A 17,632-nucleotide genomic window follows, 5' to 3' on the forward strand; every position below is an offset into this window, starting at 1 on the left:
TGGCCCAGTCACAAACATAAACATAAAACATAAACCTCACAGTAGTTGTTGATATCTGGTTACTTTCTGTTGTAACATGGTTCTATCCACACTTCGGGTCAAAGGTAATAAGCAATTATTATTTTGTTGTCTGCATACTTTACATTAGTTTGGGCAATACTACAAATGTGGGTATTGATCCAATACCAAGTAGTTAGAGGGGCAGTATTGGTCATATCGATGCAGATACGAGGGTTGTGAAAGCTAAACTGATGCGACCGGATGTCTGGTTTGACAAGTGAGTGATTCGGTAGCAGCCACCTCAATTGTTGTTAATCATTAGATTAATTGACTGTAGAAACATTATTATGATTAGAAATCAGTTAAGGCTTTTTGTCTTTAAAACAACGCGACAGCCAGTGCTGCCTGCGAAAAGATACATACGCTTGCTACGTTACCTTACGTAACTGAAAATGAGAATGGATTTGAATACACGGACAAGGTGTAACAGTATACCTGTGACAGTTTATTTTTACTCCGGATTTTCACGATACGCAAAGGCTGCTGAACGGCAACATCGCGGAATGTCTCCGAGCTTCGCCGTCCATCAGTACCCACTGGCGGGCGTCTATGACGGCATTGATATGACTCGTGGAAAAGACAACTATTTTGCCTTGCAGAACAAGTTAAAGTTAAAGTTAAAGTTAAAGTACCAATGATTGTCACACACACACTAGGTGTGGTGAAATTTGTCCTCTGCATTTGACCTATCCCCTTGTTCACCCCCTGGGAGGTGAGAACTACTTTATTTTGGTATTTCTAGTCAACAACACAGCAGTAACAACATCCCTTGCAAGCTTTGTGCACACACTTGTCATTCAACTCCCACTAACCACTCCGCTGCATCCCCCGCCCCCGTGAGGTCCTCAAAGAGCTGTCCAGGATATGCCTGTAGTATAATTCTTTGATTTTGGACCTCTAGAAAGAGCAATTCCTCATCCATCATGTCAACAGGGTGAAATTACGCCTGAAAACCTTTGACAAGTTGACTTAATATAATACACTGGTTATTTATTTTTTTATCGAGTCACTTCATCATAGGGCTGCATCGATTAATTGATTAGAAGTAAATCTGTGATTAGACTTTTAGGGATAGTATCGCCTTTGCATCATTAATAGCTTGTAGAAGGATTTTTTTGGAGTGGAAATCACAGTTTGCCCCAAAGGCCTCTCTATGGTTTAAGGACCTCATGTTTTTCTTAGATTTAGAGAAAATAAAATATAATCTGAGGGGTACACCAAAACAATTTGACTTGGCCTGGGGCTGCATAATTAGTTGCATAGCTAAATTAAAGGCCAACTGAAATGAATTTTTTTTATTTAAACGGGGATAGCAGTTCCATTGTATGTGTCATACTTGATCATTTTGCGATATTGCCATATTTTTGCTGAAAGGATTTAGTAGAGAACATCAACGATAAAGTTCGCAACTTTTAGTCGCTGATAAAAAAAGCCTTGCATGTACCGGAAGTAGCGTGACGTCACAGGTTGAAAGGCTCCTCACATTTCCCCATTGTTTACAATGCAACCAGAGCGATTCGGACCGAGAAAGCGACGATTACCCCATTAATTTGAGCGAGGATGAAAGATTTGTGAATGAGGAACGTGAGAGTTAAGGACTAGAGTGTAGTGCAGGACGTATCTTTTTTCGCTCTGACCGTAACTTAGGTACAAGGGTTCATTGGATTCCACACTTTCTCCTTTTTCTATTGTGGATCACGGATTTGTATTTTAAACCACCTCGGATACTATATCCTCTTCAAAATGAGAGTCGAGAACGTGAAATGGACATTCACAGTGACTTTTATCTCCACGACAATACATCGGCTACGGAGCTAACGTGATAGCACATTGGGCTTAAATGCAGATAGAAACAAAAGAAATAAACCCCTGACTGGAAGGATAGACAGAAAATCAACAATACTATTAAACCATGGACCTGTAAATACACGGTTAATGCTTTCCAGCTTGGCGAAGCTTAACAAAGCTGTTGCTAACGACGCCATTGAAGCTAACTTAGCAACGGGACCTCTACAGAGTTATGCTAAAAACATTAGCTATCCACCTACGCCAGCCCTCATCTGCTCATCAACACCCGTGCTCACCAGCGATCGACGGAGCGACGATCGACGGAGCGACGATCATAGATGCGGTTGGCGGCCCGGAGACGGAGGAAGTCAAGGTGAGGTCCGCGGCTAGCGCATCTGCTATCCATCTCAGAGTCCTCCTGGTTGTGTTGCTGTAGTCCGCCGCTACCACCGATCCCACCTACAACTTTCTTCTTTGCAGTCTTCATTGTTCATTAAACAAATTGCAAAAGATTCACCAACACAGATGTCCAGAATACTGTAGAATTTTGAGATGAAAACAGAGCTTTTTGTATTGGATTCAATGGTGTACCAATACTTCCGGTTCAACGATTGACGTCACGTGCATACGTCATCATACATAGACGTTTTCAACCAGAATTTTAGCGGGAAATTTAAAGTTGCACTTTATAAGTTAACCCGGCCGTATTGGCATGTGTTGCAATGTTAAGATTTCATCATTGATATATAAACTATCAGACTGCGTGGTCTGTAGTAGTGGGTTTCAGTAGGCCTTTAAAGACACTATAGGATAAATGTGACATTCACCTTTGACAATGTACCTTTTCACTTACCTCAACTCTTTTTTGTTGTTTTTATTTAGTGACACTTCTCTGTATGTTTGGGATTTTTATTTTTGTTGTTACTTTTTTTGCTTTTAGTCAGTTTGTATGATTCTCTATCTGCTTGTGGTGAAGAGGAAGGCAGTACATTGCTACCCAACTGACTGAAATGTAGGACAGGGTGTGAGAGGGGGTGTTATTTTTTTACATGGTTTTTTTGTAAGTTTTTTGGGGGGGCAAGGGGGAACAAAAAAAAGTGTCTGTTTTCTCAGTACCTGTATTGCGATTTCCCTATCAAATTAATTAAAACATTTTTTTTTAATTAAGTGATTTATATTATTTTGCTTCAGTTAATCTTTTAATGATTGTACGTTTGTAACTAATTAAAGTTGATAGAACCCGGATTGCATGGAGTAAATATGCGGACACACCCGCTGCAATAGAGCACATGAGAGTGGTGTGTGGTGCTGATCTGTGTTGGCGGCAAAACAGCAGAAAGTTTTTTTTGTTTCGTTTTATTCTTGCACACTTGTTAAAATTGCAACCTTAAAGTTGATGATGTGCATTTGTTAGAAAAAAAATCAAAGGTTATGGAAAGCAGAACAATCTTTATTTATACCATTTTCTCTGAAATGCATGTTGAGGCTATTAAGTGGGGGTTTTCCGATTACTTGCTTGATCGAACAAACTAATCGATAGATTACTCAATTACTAAAATAATCAATTTGCAGCCCTACTGCACAAAAATATTTCATTTATTAAAGGTTATACACAAAATACGAGTACAATTTTGGGGTAATGTGAACAACTATACATAAAAAGATCGGATTTTACCAAATATGCTGAGGCCCAATTAAAATGAGCTGCAAACAAAAATGGCCTTTGGGTCTGCACTTTGGACACTTTAAGCAGATTCAGACAGTTGGGGAATACAATTCAGCTTGTTAAATTTAAATAGAGCAATGCTGCTACTCCAAATGGGTCATGGACTTTTACTCCGGTTATAAATACTTTGTTAAAAAATGTTACGTTCATTTATTTAAAAAAATGCGGGTTTGTTTTGGCCGTTGTCCTCCTGCAGCTTTATTAAGAAACAGTACAAAGTCAAAAGAAATACAACTCAGTGCAACGTAGCATAAATAACCGTAAGACTTTACAATAAATACTGTGCAGAAATGACAACAAAGGCTCAGGCACTACAGATGCTACGTGGACAGGCTGACAAACATGAAGACATCTGATTTACTGGGCCCTGTTGCAGCGCATCACATGCACTGGCAACACCCAAGTACCATCAGGGCGCCTGCTGCCATCTAGTGGCCGCCAGTGTCATTGACCGAAATGTGGTTTCAGGAGTCCAAACGAGTGTTCTCAACATCTCCTGCTAGATGATGGATATTTGCTCTTCAGAGCCTCTTTGAAGCTGCGGAACAGAAGCCGGTTGCGTTTGTTCTCCTCGTCCTTCTTGGCGTGGAACTCCCCCTGGATCTTGAAGCCGCGGTGGACCAGGAAGGCCGAGTTTAGAACAGAGAAGCGGTATCCAGCCACATGAAGCTCGCAGGCCTACCAGAGATAAACTAGGAATGATTGTGCAGAGATCCAAGGTAAAAACTAAATCAAGGAGGAACTGACCTGGCTGATCCGGTTGAAGCCGTACTGCTTGAAGCTCTCGTCGTAGAGCGGCACGCCACGCGGGCCGATGTAGAAGGGCTCCCAGGGATCAGTCCAGGTGAGCGTGTAGGCCACCTCCAGGGCGTCGCTGCCTCGGACGTGGCCGTTGACCCACCGCGAGTAGTTGGTAGGGGCTTGGCAGCGAGTACACAGCTCCTCGTAAAACGGCCGCACCTCGCCCACCTGGTAGAGCTGCACCAGCTCGGCCTTGGTAGCCGGTATCTTTCTGGCGTGGCGGATCTCGAATGCAGGTAAGACAAACACCTGGTTGGGGACCGGCTCGCGCCTCACCACCATGGCCAGGAAGTCTCGGTGCAGGTCGGCGCTGGGCATCATGTCCATGTCCATCACCAGGATGTAAGACGACTCTGCGCCTCCTTGGGCCACGTTCCGAAGAAGGTTGTTGGGGTAGGATACGTTTCCACTGATGACATAGTTTTTGTATTTGTCCCTGTGGGAGTCTAGCCTGGAAAAGACGGCGGCACAGTCGTCCAGGCCTGCAAAGTGCTGGTGGTCCTGCTCGGGAAAGCTGGCCGTCTCCCCCGAGAGGCAGACCAGGTGGAAGTCCACCAGGGCCTGGACGTGAGGACACAGGACGCTGAGCGCATACACCAGAGCCGTGCCAAACTTGACATCCTGTCCGTGAGCAAAGATAGCCACTGAGAGTGGGTTCTGCCACCTCTCCACAAGAGCTTCGAGGTGGTGAAGGTTGTTGATACTCGCGTGGGTCGCCAAAGTCAGGACGTTGTTGGCCGGGTTCTGCTCGCTTTTAATCAGGTTCTTGTACACTCGGTACTGTCCACTGTTGTCAAAGATGCCCCCCGTGGAGAGAGAGTACCTCAGACGTTCCTTGCGTGAGTTCCTCTCGGGGTGTTCCATGTTCTCCGGACGGGAGCCTCCAAAGAGTTCCGAGTAGCGGTATCGCTGCTGTTTGCCGTGGAACTTGGACAAGAAGGACAAGTAGAGGAGCTGCAGCAGCGCCACCAGCAGGAGAGCACTCAGCACCACTCTGAAGGCGGAACATTTCTTGGACAGATGCATTCCACAAGAACCAAAGCCAAAAGTGAGAGGACGGCTGCTGTTTGGGATGCGTGCTTGCTTCCGAGCTAGCTGACGTAGCCTACATTGCTAAACTGAAGCTAGCGGCCTAGCCTAGCTTGTTGACTGTCTACTGGCAGTCAAATGTTTAACACTCGACGACTTGTTAGAAACTTGAGAAAAAGAATATGTGTTTCGCGGAAGATTGTCAAATATTGCCATGGACCCACCGTCTTTGTCTCACTGCGAGGCGCTAGCCGCTCAGATGTGACGTTCGCGAACGAAACGAATTTTTTGACCAGCTCTTTAAGTGACAGCGGAGAACCGATTTGCACATGCGTTCGGAAGCCCCTTTTATTATCAACTACCCATGTTGCATGAGTGTGTCACCCGACTGGCGCCTGAACTATAAGACAAGTCAGAGTCCGACAATAATAAAAACATATTTCATATTTTTTTATTCTGATCTACATCTTGTCTTTTAAGTGCTACCGGTGTTTGTTTCCTTTATCAAACTAACCTATAATAACTAGACGGATCTTTTAAACAGATCCTCACGATCCAATTTCTATTGAGGGGCGGATCGATCTAGGCATGGATAGTACCGATACCAAGGTGGGTATTGGTAGCGGATTGATACTACCGTGATGGGATCGACGCTTTAGCTGCAGTTTCTCGTCTGTAAATCCAGCAAGTTATGTATTGCTCACTCAGTATAAGTATGTTATTTTGACATGTTTGTTATGTTGTTGCATTCTAAGTTTGCACAATTTACTTTTTACTCTGATAGTTGTATAATTGAGTGTATTACCAATGCATTTTAAACCAGTACACTGTTTTAGAATAGTAGGATTTTGTTATAGAGTTCTTCCTGTTGTATCATAGTATTAATCAACTAGATACAAATTCACAAATTACTAAATGATTGACATTTCACGTAGTGGCTCTTCATTTACTTGGTATCGGATTGATACCAAAATTCCCACTATCGCCCAAACCTATTACTTACCGTAATGCCTGCACTCAAGAAGCAAAGTAACTAGTCCAACTGGTATGGTGCCAATAATCCAAGTATTTTGTGTGATGGGAACAGGAACGCCGCAGACCAAATTATAGTCCTATGCAGATTTTTTTTGGAGGCCCTTGTCACTCCCCATTACACCCTTTTTTTTTTAAATTTGTGAAAATATTTGTACACTTTAATTAAACTTGAATTTGATTTAATGCAATTTTGTATGAACGGCTTTGTGGCAAATAAATAGTTTAATGATATATTTTAAGTGCAAAATAAAAAATGTCACCATGCTATATCAACCCTGACTGAGATTTAACCCAGTAACCTCTGCCATGCAAAACAAGCATTTATGCAGTGCGCCACCAAAGTCAGTAAGAATATGAAGGGAAATCTGTCACTAAATTCTTATCAGTAAAGGAGTTTGTGGTAAAATTTTATATGAAGCACCGTCATTCTTTAATTGACATCATTGTCATGTGCGAGGACAGAAACGCTGTAAACCACATTGAAGGTCTGTGAAATCGCTTTTCACATTTGACCCAAAATCTGACCTTAAAAAAGCACAGAGGCAAATTCCATTTTAAAATCTACATTTTTTTGCCAACTTTTTTCAATATGTGAGACGCTAACATAGAATCATAGTGTCAAAAATTAGGAAACCAAAACACCCGCTCCACTTTTCGGGCCGCCTCCTTCGCTGTTGGTGGAGGACGTTGACTGGCCTTGTGCTTCTCCTTCACCCTCGCCCACTAAGCGAATATTGTAGCGTTCCCTGTACTCGGTCAGCTCACGCCCTTTCTCCTGCATCTTTGTGTTGATGGACTCAATTATTTTGGAGATCTGTAAGGGGACAGAAGAGAGTGTCAACCTATGTAGGACAGTGTGGACAGGATGCTTTGACCACAGATACTCGAGAAAAACATCCAGTTGAGAGCTGCCTTTTAACAGCAGCATCACTAACTGGAATGTAGTTACCTGAGATGTCCAGTCCACATTTATACAACATCATATGTCGTTAATAGGTCACTCAGTAGCTTTTGAAACAACATTTGCAAAATGTACTGGTAGCTTAAAATGTTTTACCTGTTCTTTGTTGGTTTCCAGTGCCGGCAAGACTTCTTTCACTGTCCTCTCCACCAACACGCCACCGACCAGACGATAGCATTTCCGAGATGGAACCACGTCCTTGAGGGTGTCAATGACTAAACTGGATGTGGACACACGCCATGGAAGTCAATGTCAACTGTAACTGAACAGAAATGTAAAAAACCCAAAGTGCAGGATAACATTGGGACTAACACCCCACTAAGTGAAAATAACACTCCTTTAAAATTATCTCAGTTTTGTGTCAAAATGCACTTTTGGCCAAAGCATCTGCAGAAATATAAAAATGAATGTTACATTATAAAATCACATTTATATTGTTTCCTTGTTTACGTTCATTTATTATGTCCAAAATCATGGCCAGGGACTGTAAATTAGCTACACATGTTACGAGCAAGCTCGGTTCCTACAATGTTCTTAGTCAATTATTAGTGTAACAGAGTTTCTGCAGTTATCAGCAAGTCTAGTTTAATGTGTTTTAATTCTTTTTTTAATGCCCCTTAAAACACATTTAATGCCCATGCAGATAGTGATTACATATAGTCAAAAGCTTACAATGTCTGCATAGAAAAAATATTAGGCATTTGACAATGATAATCTTGATTAGTTGAAAAGTTTACATCAACAGTTACTCCATAGCAAATTATAATTTATTCATATTTTAATTTATTCTATACAGCAGAAGTGGGTTTTTTGGTCACATCAAATAAATTTGACATTGTTAACGCTCCACTTAAGAACTTTCAGTTTTGGTTGATTTTGGCGGCGCCAGCGTACCAAATTGGTAGTGTTTTGCCAGAAGGAAGACCACATTTCTCATGAGAACTAGCACATATAGTGTCCAACTGACATGACGTCCGCTGTAATATTGGCACAAATTACAAATATTACGTCTCTAATGGCTATGCTGATGTTAAATAGCAGACACTATTAAGAAATGATGTTGGATTGCGCTACAAACATGACGCTACTACCAAGAATGTATCGGGGTGGATGTAGGTCCGAAGCAAAGAAACAGTGGCGGGAGAGTTTTTTCGAAGGAAGTAGTGTAGAACTGCGTACTGTCAAGCTGGTGGCTACTTATTGCTACCGCGCAAATTTCCGATAGCTAACATTAGCATTATCATTTTGATGTGAGCATCGGAAGTCACTTACGAGTTTAGCAGGAACAGAACCAAGACAGCATCGACCGAAAATCCCTCATCTTTGAGCTCACGCCAGCGAGTGAAAGCGGGGCCAATGTTGATCCTGACTGTCCTTTTATCCGGGTAACCTTTTTTGTCTCCTCAGACAAAACTTTGTTTCTTTGGTTGTTTTCCAGCTTTGGCCATGAAAGCAGTAATTGCACGTAGGCGTTCTTTTAGTTTTCTGTTGGAAAAAAGGCGTTCGCATCGACTTCCGTCTTTTTAATGAATGGGGAAAGGGGGACTGACTTATGCTGTAAAGAAAGTCAGCACATTTTGTAGTTTTTTGTGTGGCAGGGTTCCTGCCATCCATCCATTTTCTACCGCTTGTCCCTTTCGGGTCGCGGGTGGTGGTGGTGCTGGAGCCTATCTCAGCTGCATTCGGGCGGAAGGCAGAGTACACTCTGGACAAGTCGCCGCCTCATCACAGGGCCAACAAAGTTACTAAGTGCCAGTGACAGCGATAGACCATGATAGAGGTGTCATTTAACTAGTTGTAAGTTGAAGTCATCCCAAAAGTTATGAAAATATTTTATGAAGGTTGAAAGTTATTTAGCGATGCTTTCAATCGCCGACTGGTGATTAGCTAATAGCGTGTGTGATTGCATCACATTGATGCCCATTGAACATTGATGATAAATCCATTTAATGACCCGAAAAATACTGTGTATGTCAAAACGTACCTGAATTAACAACGAAGCCACTCACATTGTGTAGGAAAAAAAAATACAGTAACAAAAAAAAAGCATCTGGACTCCCCATGAACCTACGCTAGGATCCTGTTTGTGGACTTCAGCTCTGCCTTCAACACCATCCTCCCTGGACTGCTACGAGACAAGCTCTACCAGCTCAGCGTGCCCGACTCCCTCTGCAGTTGGAGCAATGACTTCCTGACAGACCGAAGACAGCACGTGCGGCTGGGGAAGATTGTCTCGGACAGTCGAACCACGAACACTGGTTCTCCTCAGGGCTGTGTACTTTCCCCCTGGCTCTTCTCTCTGTATAAAAACTTATGCACCTCCAATCACCAGTCCGTAAAGCTGCTCAAGTTTGCGGATAACACTATCCTCATCGGGCTCATCTCGGATGGCGATGAGTCCGCCTACAGGAGAGAGGTGGACCGGCTGGCGTCCTGGTGCAGCCTCAACAACCTGTAGCTGAACGCCCAGAAAACAGTGGAGATGATCATGGACTTCAGGAAAGTCACAGCCCCACCATCCCCCCTCACCCTGATTGACTCTCCCACCCCCGTCTCCATTGTGGACTCCTCCCGTTTCTTGGGCACCACCATCACCCAGGACCTCAAGTGGGAGCCGACCATCAGCTCCCTCATCAAGAAGGCCCAGCAGAGGATGTACTTCCTGCGGCAGCTGAGGAAACTTAAGGTGCCGACCGAGATGCTGGTGCAGTTTTACTCAGCCATCATCGAGTCCATCCTCACCTCCTCCATCACCGTGTGGTTCCCCGGCACCACAGTCCAGGATAAGCATCGACTGCAGCGCATCGTACGTGCTGCTGAGAAGGTGATTGGCTGCAAACTCCCATCCCTCCAGGACTTGTTTTCCTCCAGGACCAGGAGGCGTGTGGGTCGGATCACAGCTGACTCTTCTCACCCTGGACAGAAACTATTCTCCCCTATCCCCTCAGGCAGGAGACTACGGTCCATCCAGACCCACACCTCCCGCCACCTGAACAGTTTTTTTCCCTCTGCCATCAGGCACATGAACAATAACTCCTAACAGTAGCTCCTTTGAATTCCTTTCTAAATCTATAACAAGATCTGATAGCTCAGTTAGAGCTCTTGTTATTACCAAATCTGTGTTATATGTGTTTTATGTTGCACGATTGCGCCAAGAAATATTCCTAGTTTGTGAACCCGTTATATGTATTACAGTGCAGTAATATCTTTTTTCTATTAATATATTGTGTCACGCAGTAAAGATCTTCACCAAGCGGGACTTTCGTTTCCGGGTTAAGGGTTGGTTCTGTCTTTACTAATCAAGTTGACCATCTTTTGGCAGAAGAACTGCTTGATGCCCCTAATCTTCTTCTCCTGAATCAATTACACATCTCCACATTACTGAGCCTTTGACGTGAGCATTGTCAGAAGTTTAACTTGAAAAATGACGTGAGACATACAGGATTCAATGGGACTCGGCACGCTGCCTAATGCTAAAAGACAGCAGCTTCTGGGCAATGCTAAATAGAGATTAACTTTGTTGTTGAGGCACTTTATCTTCGACATCAATAACTCAGCTTCACACTATATTGGTGAGCCGTCGTCTTGAGCGATGTGGACACGCAATGCTAACAACACACAATGCTAACAATACGGCTAATGGTCGTAGCTCCGACTATCAAGTTGATTACGTTTTGGAACACCACACGCTATGGTTTTGGCACGTCAAAGCCCAGTTTTAAGTTAAAATAATTACACAGGATATGACGGAGTATTTCCACATAGTGCCCACGGTGTAGTGGTTGGGCGATGGCCATACCGATGACGCTTGGAGGATTCTTCGGGCTGGAGTGCATAATGTGATCTACAGTAGAATACACTCAAGGCTACTATACTGGGTGGAAGGTGTGTAACGGTGACTATAGGTGTTAGTTCATGTTTAGAGGGCTCTAATTATGTTAAAAACATTTAAAAGGTTGTAAAATGTTTTTTTAATGCTACAGCTATGAAAATATTAAATGTAATAATTATAATTCTTCATCTATCCATTTTCTACCGCTTGTCCCTTTTGGGGTGGTGGGGGGTGCTGGAGCCTATCTCAGCTGCATTCGGGCGGGCGGCGGGGTCATACTTGCCAACCTTGAGACCTCCAATATCGGGAGGTGGGGGGGGACTTGGTTGGGGGTGGGGGGCGTGGTTAACAGGAGAGTATATTTACAGCTAGAATTCACCAACTCAAGTATTTCATATATATATATATATATATATATATATATATATATATATACATATATATATATATATATATATATATATATATATATATAAATACTTGACTTTCAGTGAATTCTAGCTATGTATATATATATATATTTTTTTTTTTTTTTAAATTATTTTTATTTTATTTTATTTTATTATATATATATAAATAAAAGAAATACTTGAATTTTAGTGTTCATTTATTTACACATATACACACACAACACTCATCTACTCATTGTTGTACTTGAAAGTACAATGCTTTGTTAAGGGTTGAATTGTCCATCCTCTTTCTATTCTCTGTCACTATTTTTCTAACCATGCTGAACACCCTCTCTGATGATGCATTGCTGTGTGGCACGCACAAAAGTGCTTTCATCAAATGCACGAGAGTGTGGAATCTTCCATCTCTCCCTAGCATGGCCCAAAACCGGTCAATCCTTGCTTCCTGGGGAAGATCTTCCCTGGCAAGCAATCGGTACTCCAGTACTTGTACCCGGAGGCTGGTCAGGTCCAATCGCAGCTGCGGCAGACTTTTTTTTGGGGGGGGCGTGGCCTCCAGCTCCGGCTGAATACCGGGAGTTTGTCGGGAGAAAATCTCTGTCGGGAGGTTGTCGGGAGAGGCGCTGGATATCGGGATTCTCCCGCTAAAAACGGGAGGGTTGGCAAGTATGGGCGGGGTTCACCCTGGACAAGTCGCCACCTCATCGCAGGGCCAACACAGATAGACAGACAACATTCACACAGTAGGGCCAATTTACTGTTGCCAATCAACCTATCACCAGATGCATGTTTTTGGAGGTGGGAGGAAGCCAGAGTACCCGGAGGACACCAACGCAGTCACAGGGAGAACATGCAAACTCCACACAGAAAGATCTCGAGCCCGGGATTGAACTCAGGGCCTTTGTATTGTGACTTTACAAAAATTATTTTACAACGGTCAGGCCTGGAACCAATTCGCCGTGATAAATTGCACATTGTAACACGAAAGGTTAAAAACCATAGACCGACTGAAAATTCAGTTTTGGTGTAATGTTACAGTTATTATCCCTGTTAAATAAACAATAAAATAAGCTAGAACCCATTTAAGATGGAAGTGTAAGAGCTCACCTGTGTTCGTTAATGTCCATCTCTAATTCTGCTGATTTGGAAGCCATGCTGCGCTGTTCCTGACGCATCCTCTGAAATGTTGCCACCACCTGTCAATAACGACAGCAGTCAATGATTCATATGCACATGTGGATGTTGCTCAGGCAATTTGCACTAAAGCAGTAGAAGACGACAGAAGGAGCTTCACGCAAAACTGCTGCATTATGATGCAGTAGGTATGTAGGCCTGTATTAATGTGTGTACAACTTGTGTTGTGTTACTCAAATATACGTCCATGCTAAATGAACACACCGACGGTTGTACGCCTTAAAAATACCAAAAGGCGTTAAGTAAGACAAAAGAGAGCATATTTTAACACATTTAGAAGCTTAATCTAATGAAGTTTCATGGTAACAGCACTTAGGAGCCAGACGATGGCGATATATGCTAATGTTAGCGCTGGCTAGCCGAGGGTCTTAACACGTCCCGTGGATCGACATTAAATGGCCGGACCAGAATCAGAACCAATACGCAGAAATAAAGTGTACGTGGCGGTACCTGTTCGGCGGAGGGGCCGGACTGTTTACCCCCAGCACTGGTGCCTGATTTAGAACCCGTGTTGCTACTGTTGGCTGCCATTTTGGAAGGGTGTTGCTCAGAAGGACCGAGCTCGGCTGTCCCCGAGGTTGCCTGTGTGAAAATAACCCGCAATAAATGTGGTTCGTTTAGCTTGTACTAGCTAGGCAATGTAAACAGACAAGAAAGTGTGTCTTTCTTTGAACAATTCTGGTAATATTTGACGCGGGACAAGTCACACAGCTACTTGCTGTTTGCTGTTAAACTTTAACATGGCGTGAAAAAGTCTTAGTGGACTCTGGGTTATTTCAACCAATGTTTTTCTCAATTTTGGGATCATCTGTAAAGATTATTGCCTCACTGCCTGCTTGGACTGTGAAACTGCACAACAGGTAGGCTGGTCCTTTTCCCAGCTACTATTATTATATTATATTCAAGTAACATGTTTATATAACCCTTCAAGGGTGTGTTGAAGTCAAGTGTTTATGTGCCAAATGGAAGTGCTGCTCATAAAACACAATAGAAAACGTTATTTTAATGTCAGTATAGTTGTACCTCGAATTGCGAGCTTAATTGCTTCTTAATTGGTTCTTAACTCAAAACACTTGAATCTCAAATCATCTTATCTCATTGAAATGAATTGAAATCAATGACCAATTGATGCTTGGACCGTCCCCCCACCTCCAACCCAAAACAGCACAATTTTAACGAGTAACATGCCTTTTGAAAAGAAAAACTAACTTTTGGATAAGATATATTGTATGAAAAACAATACAATAGAATGTACCACTAACAACTGCAGTAGTTTTATGAAGTATTGTAATAATTATGTACAGCATTTACCTTGGAGAGTGGACTTCTACTGTATCTCCTTCTAGCTGCTTCGTCGTCAAATATGCCATCAGCAGCTCTTCCATATTTTCATGGATAAATTATTTTAAAGTCATTGCAACTAGTTTTGCTTCAGTATGTTACAGGCTAGCAGTTATGCGCTCGAATTGCTTCGCCAAGTTGGTGAAATGCTCAACCATGTTTTTAATTATTTCTTTCTTTAATTCAATGAATATCATCCACTTCCTCTTCACACTAACTTTCTTCTTTCCCATTGTTTGAAAACAAAGTTATGTTGATCTCTAGCTATAAGCTAATGCTAGCGAGTAAGACCACAGGTTTTTGTCGGATCTTACAGGGTTCATTATGACATTTGCTGTGCCAACTCATTGATTGATTGATTGATTGATTGAAACTAGGGCTGCAACTAACAACTAATTTGATAATCGATTAATCTGTCGATTATTACTTCGATTAATCGATTAATAATCGTATAAAAGAGACAAACTACATTTCTATCCTTTCCAGTATTTTATTGAAAAAAACTGCATACTGGCACCATACTGGCACCATACTTATTTTGATTATTGTTTCTCAGCTGTTTGTTGCAGTTTATAAATAAAGGTTTATTTAAAAAAAAAAAAGAAAGTAGCCTCTGCGCATGCGCATAGCATAGATCCAACGAATCAATGGCTAAATTAATCGCCAACTATTTTCATAATCGATTTTAATCGATTTAATCGAGTAGTTGTTGCAGCCCTAATTGAAACTTGTATTAGTAGATTGCACAGTACAGTACATATTCCATACAGTTGACCACTAAAAGGTGACACCCGAATAAGTTTTTCAACTTGTTTAAGTTGGGATCCACGTTAATCAATTCATGGCAGTGATGCTTGGAACTCAACTTTTTGCTTGCAACTTAAAACATAACAATTAGCCGAGAGACAGCTCTCATCTCAAAACATTCTTAAGTTGAGGTACCACTATATTATCGCTGTTAACGTGAATGATGGCGCTGTCCTCATGCAGGATGTCCAACTGTGGCCGGCCACTTGCTGCAGTGTGTCAGCTGAACTCCACTCCAGACAAGAAGGCCAACCTATGTGCTGCCAAAGAGCTGCTGGAAGAGGCGGCGCAGCAGGGCGCCAGCGTTGCGTTCCTACCCGAGGCCTTCGACTACATTGGCTCTAGTCAGGAGGAGACCCTGGCGCTGTCGGAGAGCCTTGAAGGACACACAATGACGCGGTACTCTCAGATGGCCAGGTTAATGTTTAACCCACCTGGCACAGCTCAAACTCGGGTCCATTGATTGAAAGAAAAGCGCACAAGACAATGAGCTAAAAGCACAAAGTGTCAGGAAATAAGGTTTACTACCGCACAGCCACACTAGCTGGCATCCGTTACACGTGTTTAAATGTCTGTAATAATGAAGAATAAGTCGACTCTTGTCATGTTCTGATTCGTACACTCGCTCCAGGAAATTGAACATCTGGTTGTCTCTGGGGGGCTTCCATGAGCGAGGACCAGCTTGGGATGTTGATCAGCGAACATACAACAGCCATGTCGTTATTAACAACAAAGGTAGCTGAAATGTCTACTGTAAGTCTACGACTCCCTCACACGTCTCCACTTGACATTTCACACAGGTCAGATTGTGTCCATCTACAGAAAGTCTCACCTGTTTGATGTGGAGCTTCCTGAAAAAGGCGTCTCGATGAAAGAAAGTGCTTTCACTATCCCGGGACCTACGCTGGTGTCTCCGGTCCAAACTCCTGTTGGAAAGGTGTCTTTTCCTCATCGGCACTAGCGCTAGTATGGACTTTCATTTTAGTGAATGTTGCCTTTTCTGTCAGGTTGGTTTGGGAGTCTGCTATGATTTAAGATTCCCTGAGCTCTCACTGGCGTTGCAAAAGAATGGCGCTGAGATACTGACGTTCCCATCAGCCTTCACTGAGGTCACAGGACCTGCTCACTGGGAGGTATTAGGATTGATAGTGTGCTTAATCAAATGCAACCCCCTTTAAGACCCTTTTGTTGCCAGGTACTGCTACGCGCGAGAGCCATCGAGAACCAGTGCTACGTCCTGGCGGCGGCGCAGGTTGGCCGGCACCATGACAGCCGCTCGTCCTACGGCCACGCCCTGGCTGTGGACCCCTGGGGCGTGGTGATGGGTGACTGTGGAGGGGAGAAAGCAGGGATGCTGCTGGTAGAAGTGGACCTGGACAAGATGAGCAGCATCCGCACAAATATGCCACTGAAAAAGCACCGCAGAGATGAGAACTTTTACACCAGATTGTCTGATGACTGATGAAATTATAAATCAAAATGACTTTGGGTAATAAAGAGTAGGAACATAAGTTATGTTATTTGTATGTGCTGACATAACTTAGTACAGCATAGCAATACATAACATGTCATAACATGACATAAAATAATGTAACTTAACATAGCGTAACATAATGTTGCATAGCATAACAGCATAAAATAGAGTACAATAACAAAATAATGTAAAATAGTATAACAAGACAATGTAACATAATGTAGCACAGCATAGGACAACCACATTACATAAAATAACGTAAAGTAACTTAATGTAACATAGCGTAAGAAATAACAGCATAACAATGAAACATACCACAACTTAAAGTACCTTAATGTAAAATCACAGCATGTGATGACTCTGACTCAGCATCTTTTGTCACACTGACCTTGATGGAATACATGTATGCAGCCTGACAAATAACATTGTATTGTGTTAGTATTTTTAGTGTAACAGCATCAAAGAATACCAGAAAAAAGTGGATTTTCAGTACAAAAAAAGAAAATCTACTTAAGATAAGATCTAGATATAATATTTAAACAGAATTTGCAACGTGTGACATGCATGAGTGGAACTGAAATGCTTGAATATCCAAGGTGAGTGGAGTGTGTGGATGTTGAAGCAGTTTGAATCAGTACAGAAATGTGGGAGATGGAGAGGATTGTACATTGCCTATTTATTTTCAAGGTGGGGAAATTCCGGGTAATCGGGGAACTTTCCAAACCAGTTAACACACTGGCTTAAATGTCCAGGGTAAGTGGAGTGCATGTGTGGATTGTGGAACTATTCAAATCGGATGAAAAATGTGGGATATTCAGTAGATTTTATATTTCCCATTAAAGTTAAAGTTCCAATGATTGTCACACACACCGGGTGTGGTGAAATTTGTCTTCTGCATTTGACCCATCCCCATGTTCGAAATTTTGGGAGGTGAGGGGAGTAGTGAGCAGCAGCTTGTGCCACGCTCAGGAATAATTTGGTGATTTAACCCCCGATTCCAACCCTTGATGCTGATTGCCAAGCAGGGAGGCAATGGGTCCCATTTTTATAGTCTTTAGGATGACTCGGCCGGGGTTTGAACTCACAACCTCCCAGTCTCAGGGTGGACACTCTAACCACAAGGCCACTGAGCTGTCAATTCCAGGAATTTGAGGAAGGGGAAAACATGTTTTGT

At 42.7% G+C, this 17,632-nt stretch overlaps 3 protein-coding genes across 5 annotated transcripts; 1 reads left to right on the plus strand and 2 right to left on the minus strand.

The window, feature by feature from the left end:
* Positions 1–3,289: 3,289 nt before the first annotated feature.
* Positions 3,290–6,829, minus strand: b4gat1 (beta-1,4-glucuronyltransferase 1). The gene is made up of 2 exons (XM_062065530.1): positions 4,322–6,829; positions 3,290–4,252 (listed from the first exon to the last, which is right to left on the minus strand). The coding sequence occupies exons 1-2, from the start codon at positions 5,399–5,401 to the stop codon at positions 4,061–4,063; spliced, it is 1,272 nt and encodes a 423-aa protein (XP_061921514.1). The 5' UTR covers positions 5,402–6,829; the 3' UTR covers positions 3,290–4,060.
* Positions 6,830–6,986: 157 nt separating this feature from the next.
* Positions 6,987–13,441, minus strand: pfdn2 (prefoldin subunit 2). The gene is made up of 4 exons (XM_062065534.1): positions 13,287–13,441; positions 12,750–12,838; positions 7,497–7,620; positions 6,987–7,253 (listed from the first exon to the last, which is right to left on the minus strand). The coding sequence occupies exons 1-4, from the start codon at positions 13,365–13,367 to the stop codon at positions 7,065–7,067; spliced, it is 483 nt and encodes a 160-aa protein (XP_061921518.1). The 5' UTR covers positions 13,368–13,441; the 3' UTR covers positions 6,987–7,064.
* Positions 12,807–17,300, plus strand: nit1 (nitrilase 1). Of its 3 annotated transcripts, none has more exons than XM_062065533.1 (6): positions 12,807–12,964; positions 15,168–15,401; positions 15,616–15,719; positions 15,785–15,921; positions 15,992–16,117; positions 16,180–17,300. In XM_062065533.1, the coding sequence occupies exons 2-6, from the start codon at positions 15,169–15,171 to the stop codon at positions 16,444–16,446; spliced, it is 867 nt and encodes a 288-aa protein (XP_061921517.1). In that variant the 5' UTR covers positions 12,807–12,964; position 15,168; the 3' UTR covers positions 16,447–17,300. The 3 variants fall into 3 exon arrangements, with proteins under 3 accessions (XP_061921517.1, XP_061921516.1, XP_061921515.1); XM_062065532.1 differs by lacking the exon at positions 12,807–12,964 and adding an exon at positions 13,352–13,696 and having other exon boundaries at positions 15,168–15,383; positions 16,180–17,298; XM_062065531.1 differs by lacking the exon at positions 12,807–12,964 and adding an exon at positions 13,353–13,696 and having other exon boundaries at positions 16,180–17,297.
* The last annotated feature ends 332 nt before the right edge of the window (positions 17,301–17,632 follow it).

This window comes from Entelurus aequoreus, linkage group LG12 (assembly GCF_033978785.1).
Source record: "Entelurus aequoreus isolate RoL-2023_Sb linkage group LG12, RoL_Eaeq_v1.1, whole genome shotgun sequence".
Lineage (NCBI taxonomy): Eukaryota > Metazoa > Chordata > Actinopteri > Syngnathiformes > Syngnathidae > Entelurus > Entelurus aequoreus.

Excerpts from the sequence above, each read along its gene's own strand:
- pfdn2 (XM_062065534.1), bottom strand. The coding sequence starts at position 13,367 with ATGGCAGCCAACAGTAGCAACACGGGTTCTAAATCAGGCACCAGTGCT. Across the intron at positions 12,839-13,286 it reads CCGGCCCCTCCGCCGAACAG|GTGGTGGCAACATTTCAGAG; the intron begins GTACCGCCACGT and ends CGTTATTGACAG. Across the intron at positions 7,254-7,496 it reads TGGAAACCAACAAAGAACAG|ATCTCCAAAATAATTGAGTC; the intron begins GTAAAACATTTT and ends GTCCCCTTACAG.
- nit1 (XM_062065531.1), top strand. The coding sequence starts at position 13,620 with ATGTTTTTCTCAATTTTGGGATCATCTGTAAAGATTATTGCCTCACTG. Across the intron at positions 15,720-15,784 it reads TGTCGTTATTAACAACAAAG|GTCAGATTGTGTCCATCTAC; the intron begins GTAGCTGAAATG and ends CATTTCACACAG. Across the intron at positions 15,922-15,991 it reads TCCAAACTCCTGTTGGAAAG|GTTGGTTTGGGAGTCTGCTA; the intron begins GTGTCTTTTCCT and ends CTTTTCTGTCAG.
- b4gat1 (XM_062065530.1), bottom strand. The coding sequence starts at position 5,401 with ATGCATCTGTCCAAGAAATGTTCCGCCTTCAGAGTGGTGCTGAGTGCT. Across the intron at positions 4,253-4,321 it reads GCTTCAACCGGATCAGCCAG|GCCTGCGAGCTTCATGTGGC; the intron begins GTCAGTTCCTCC and ends TATCTCTGGTAG.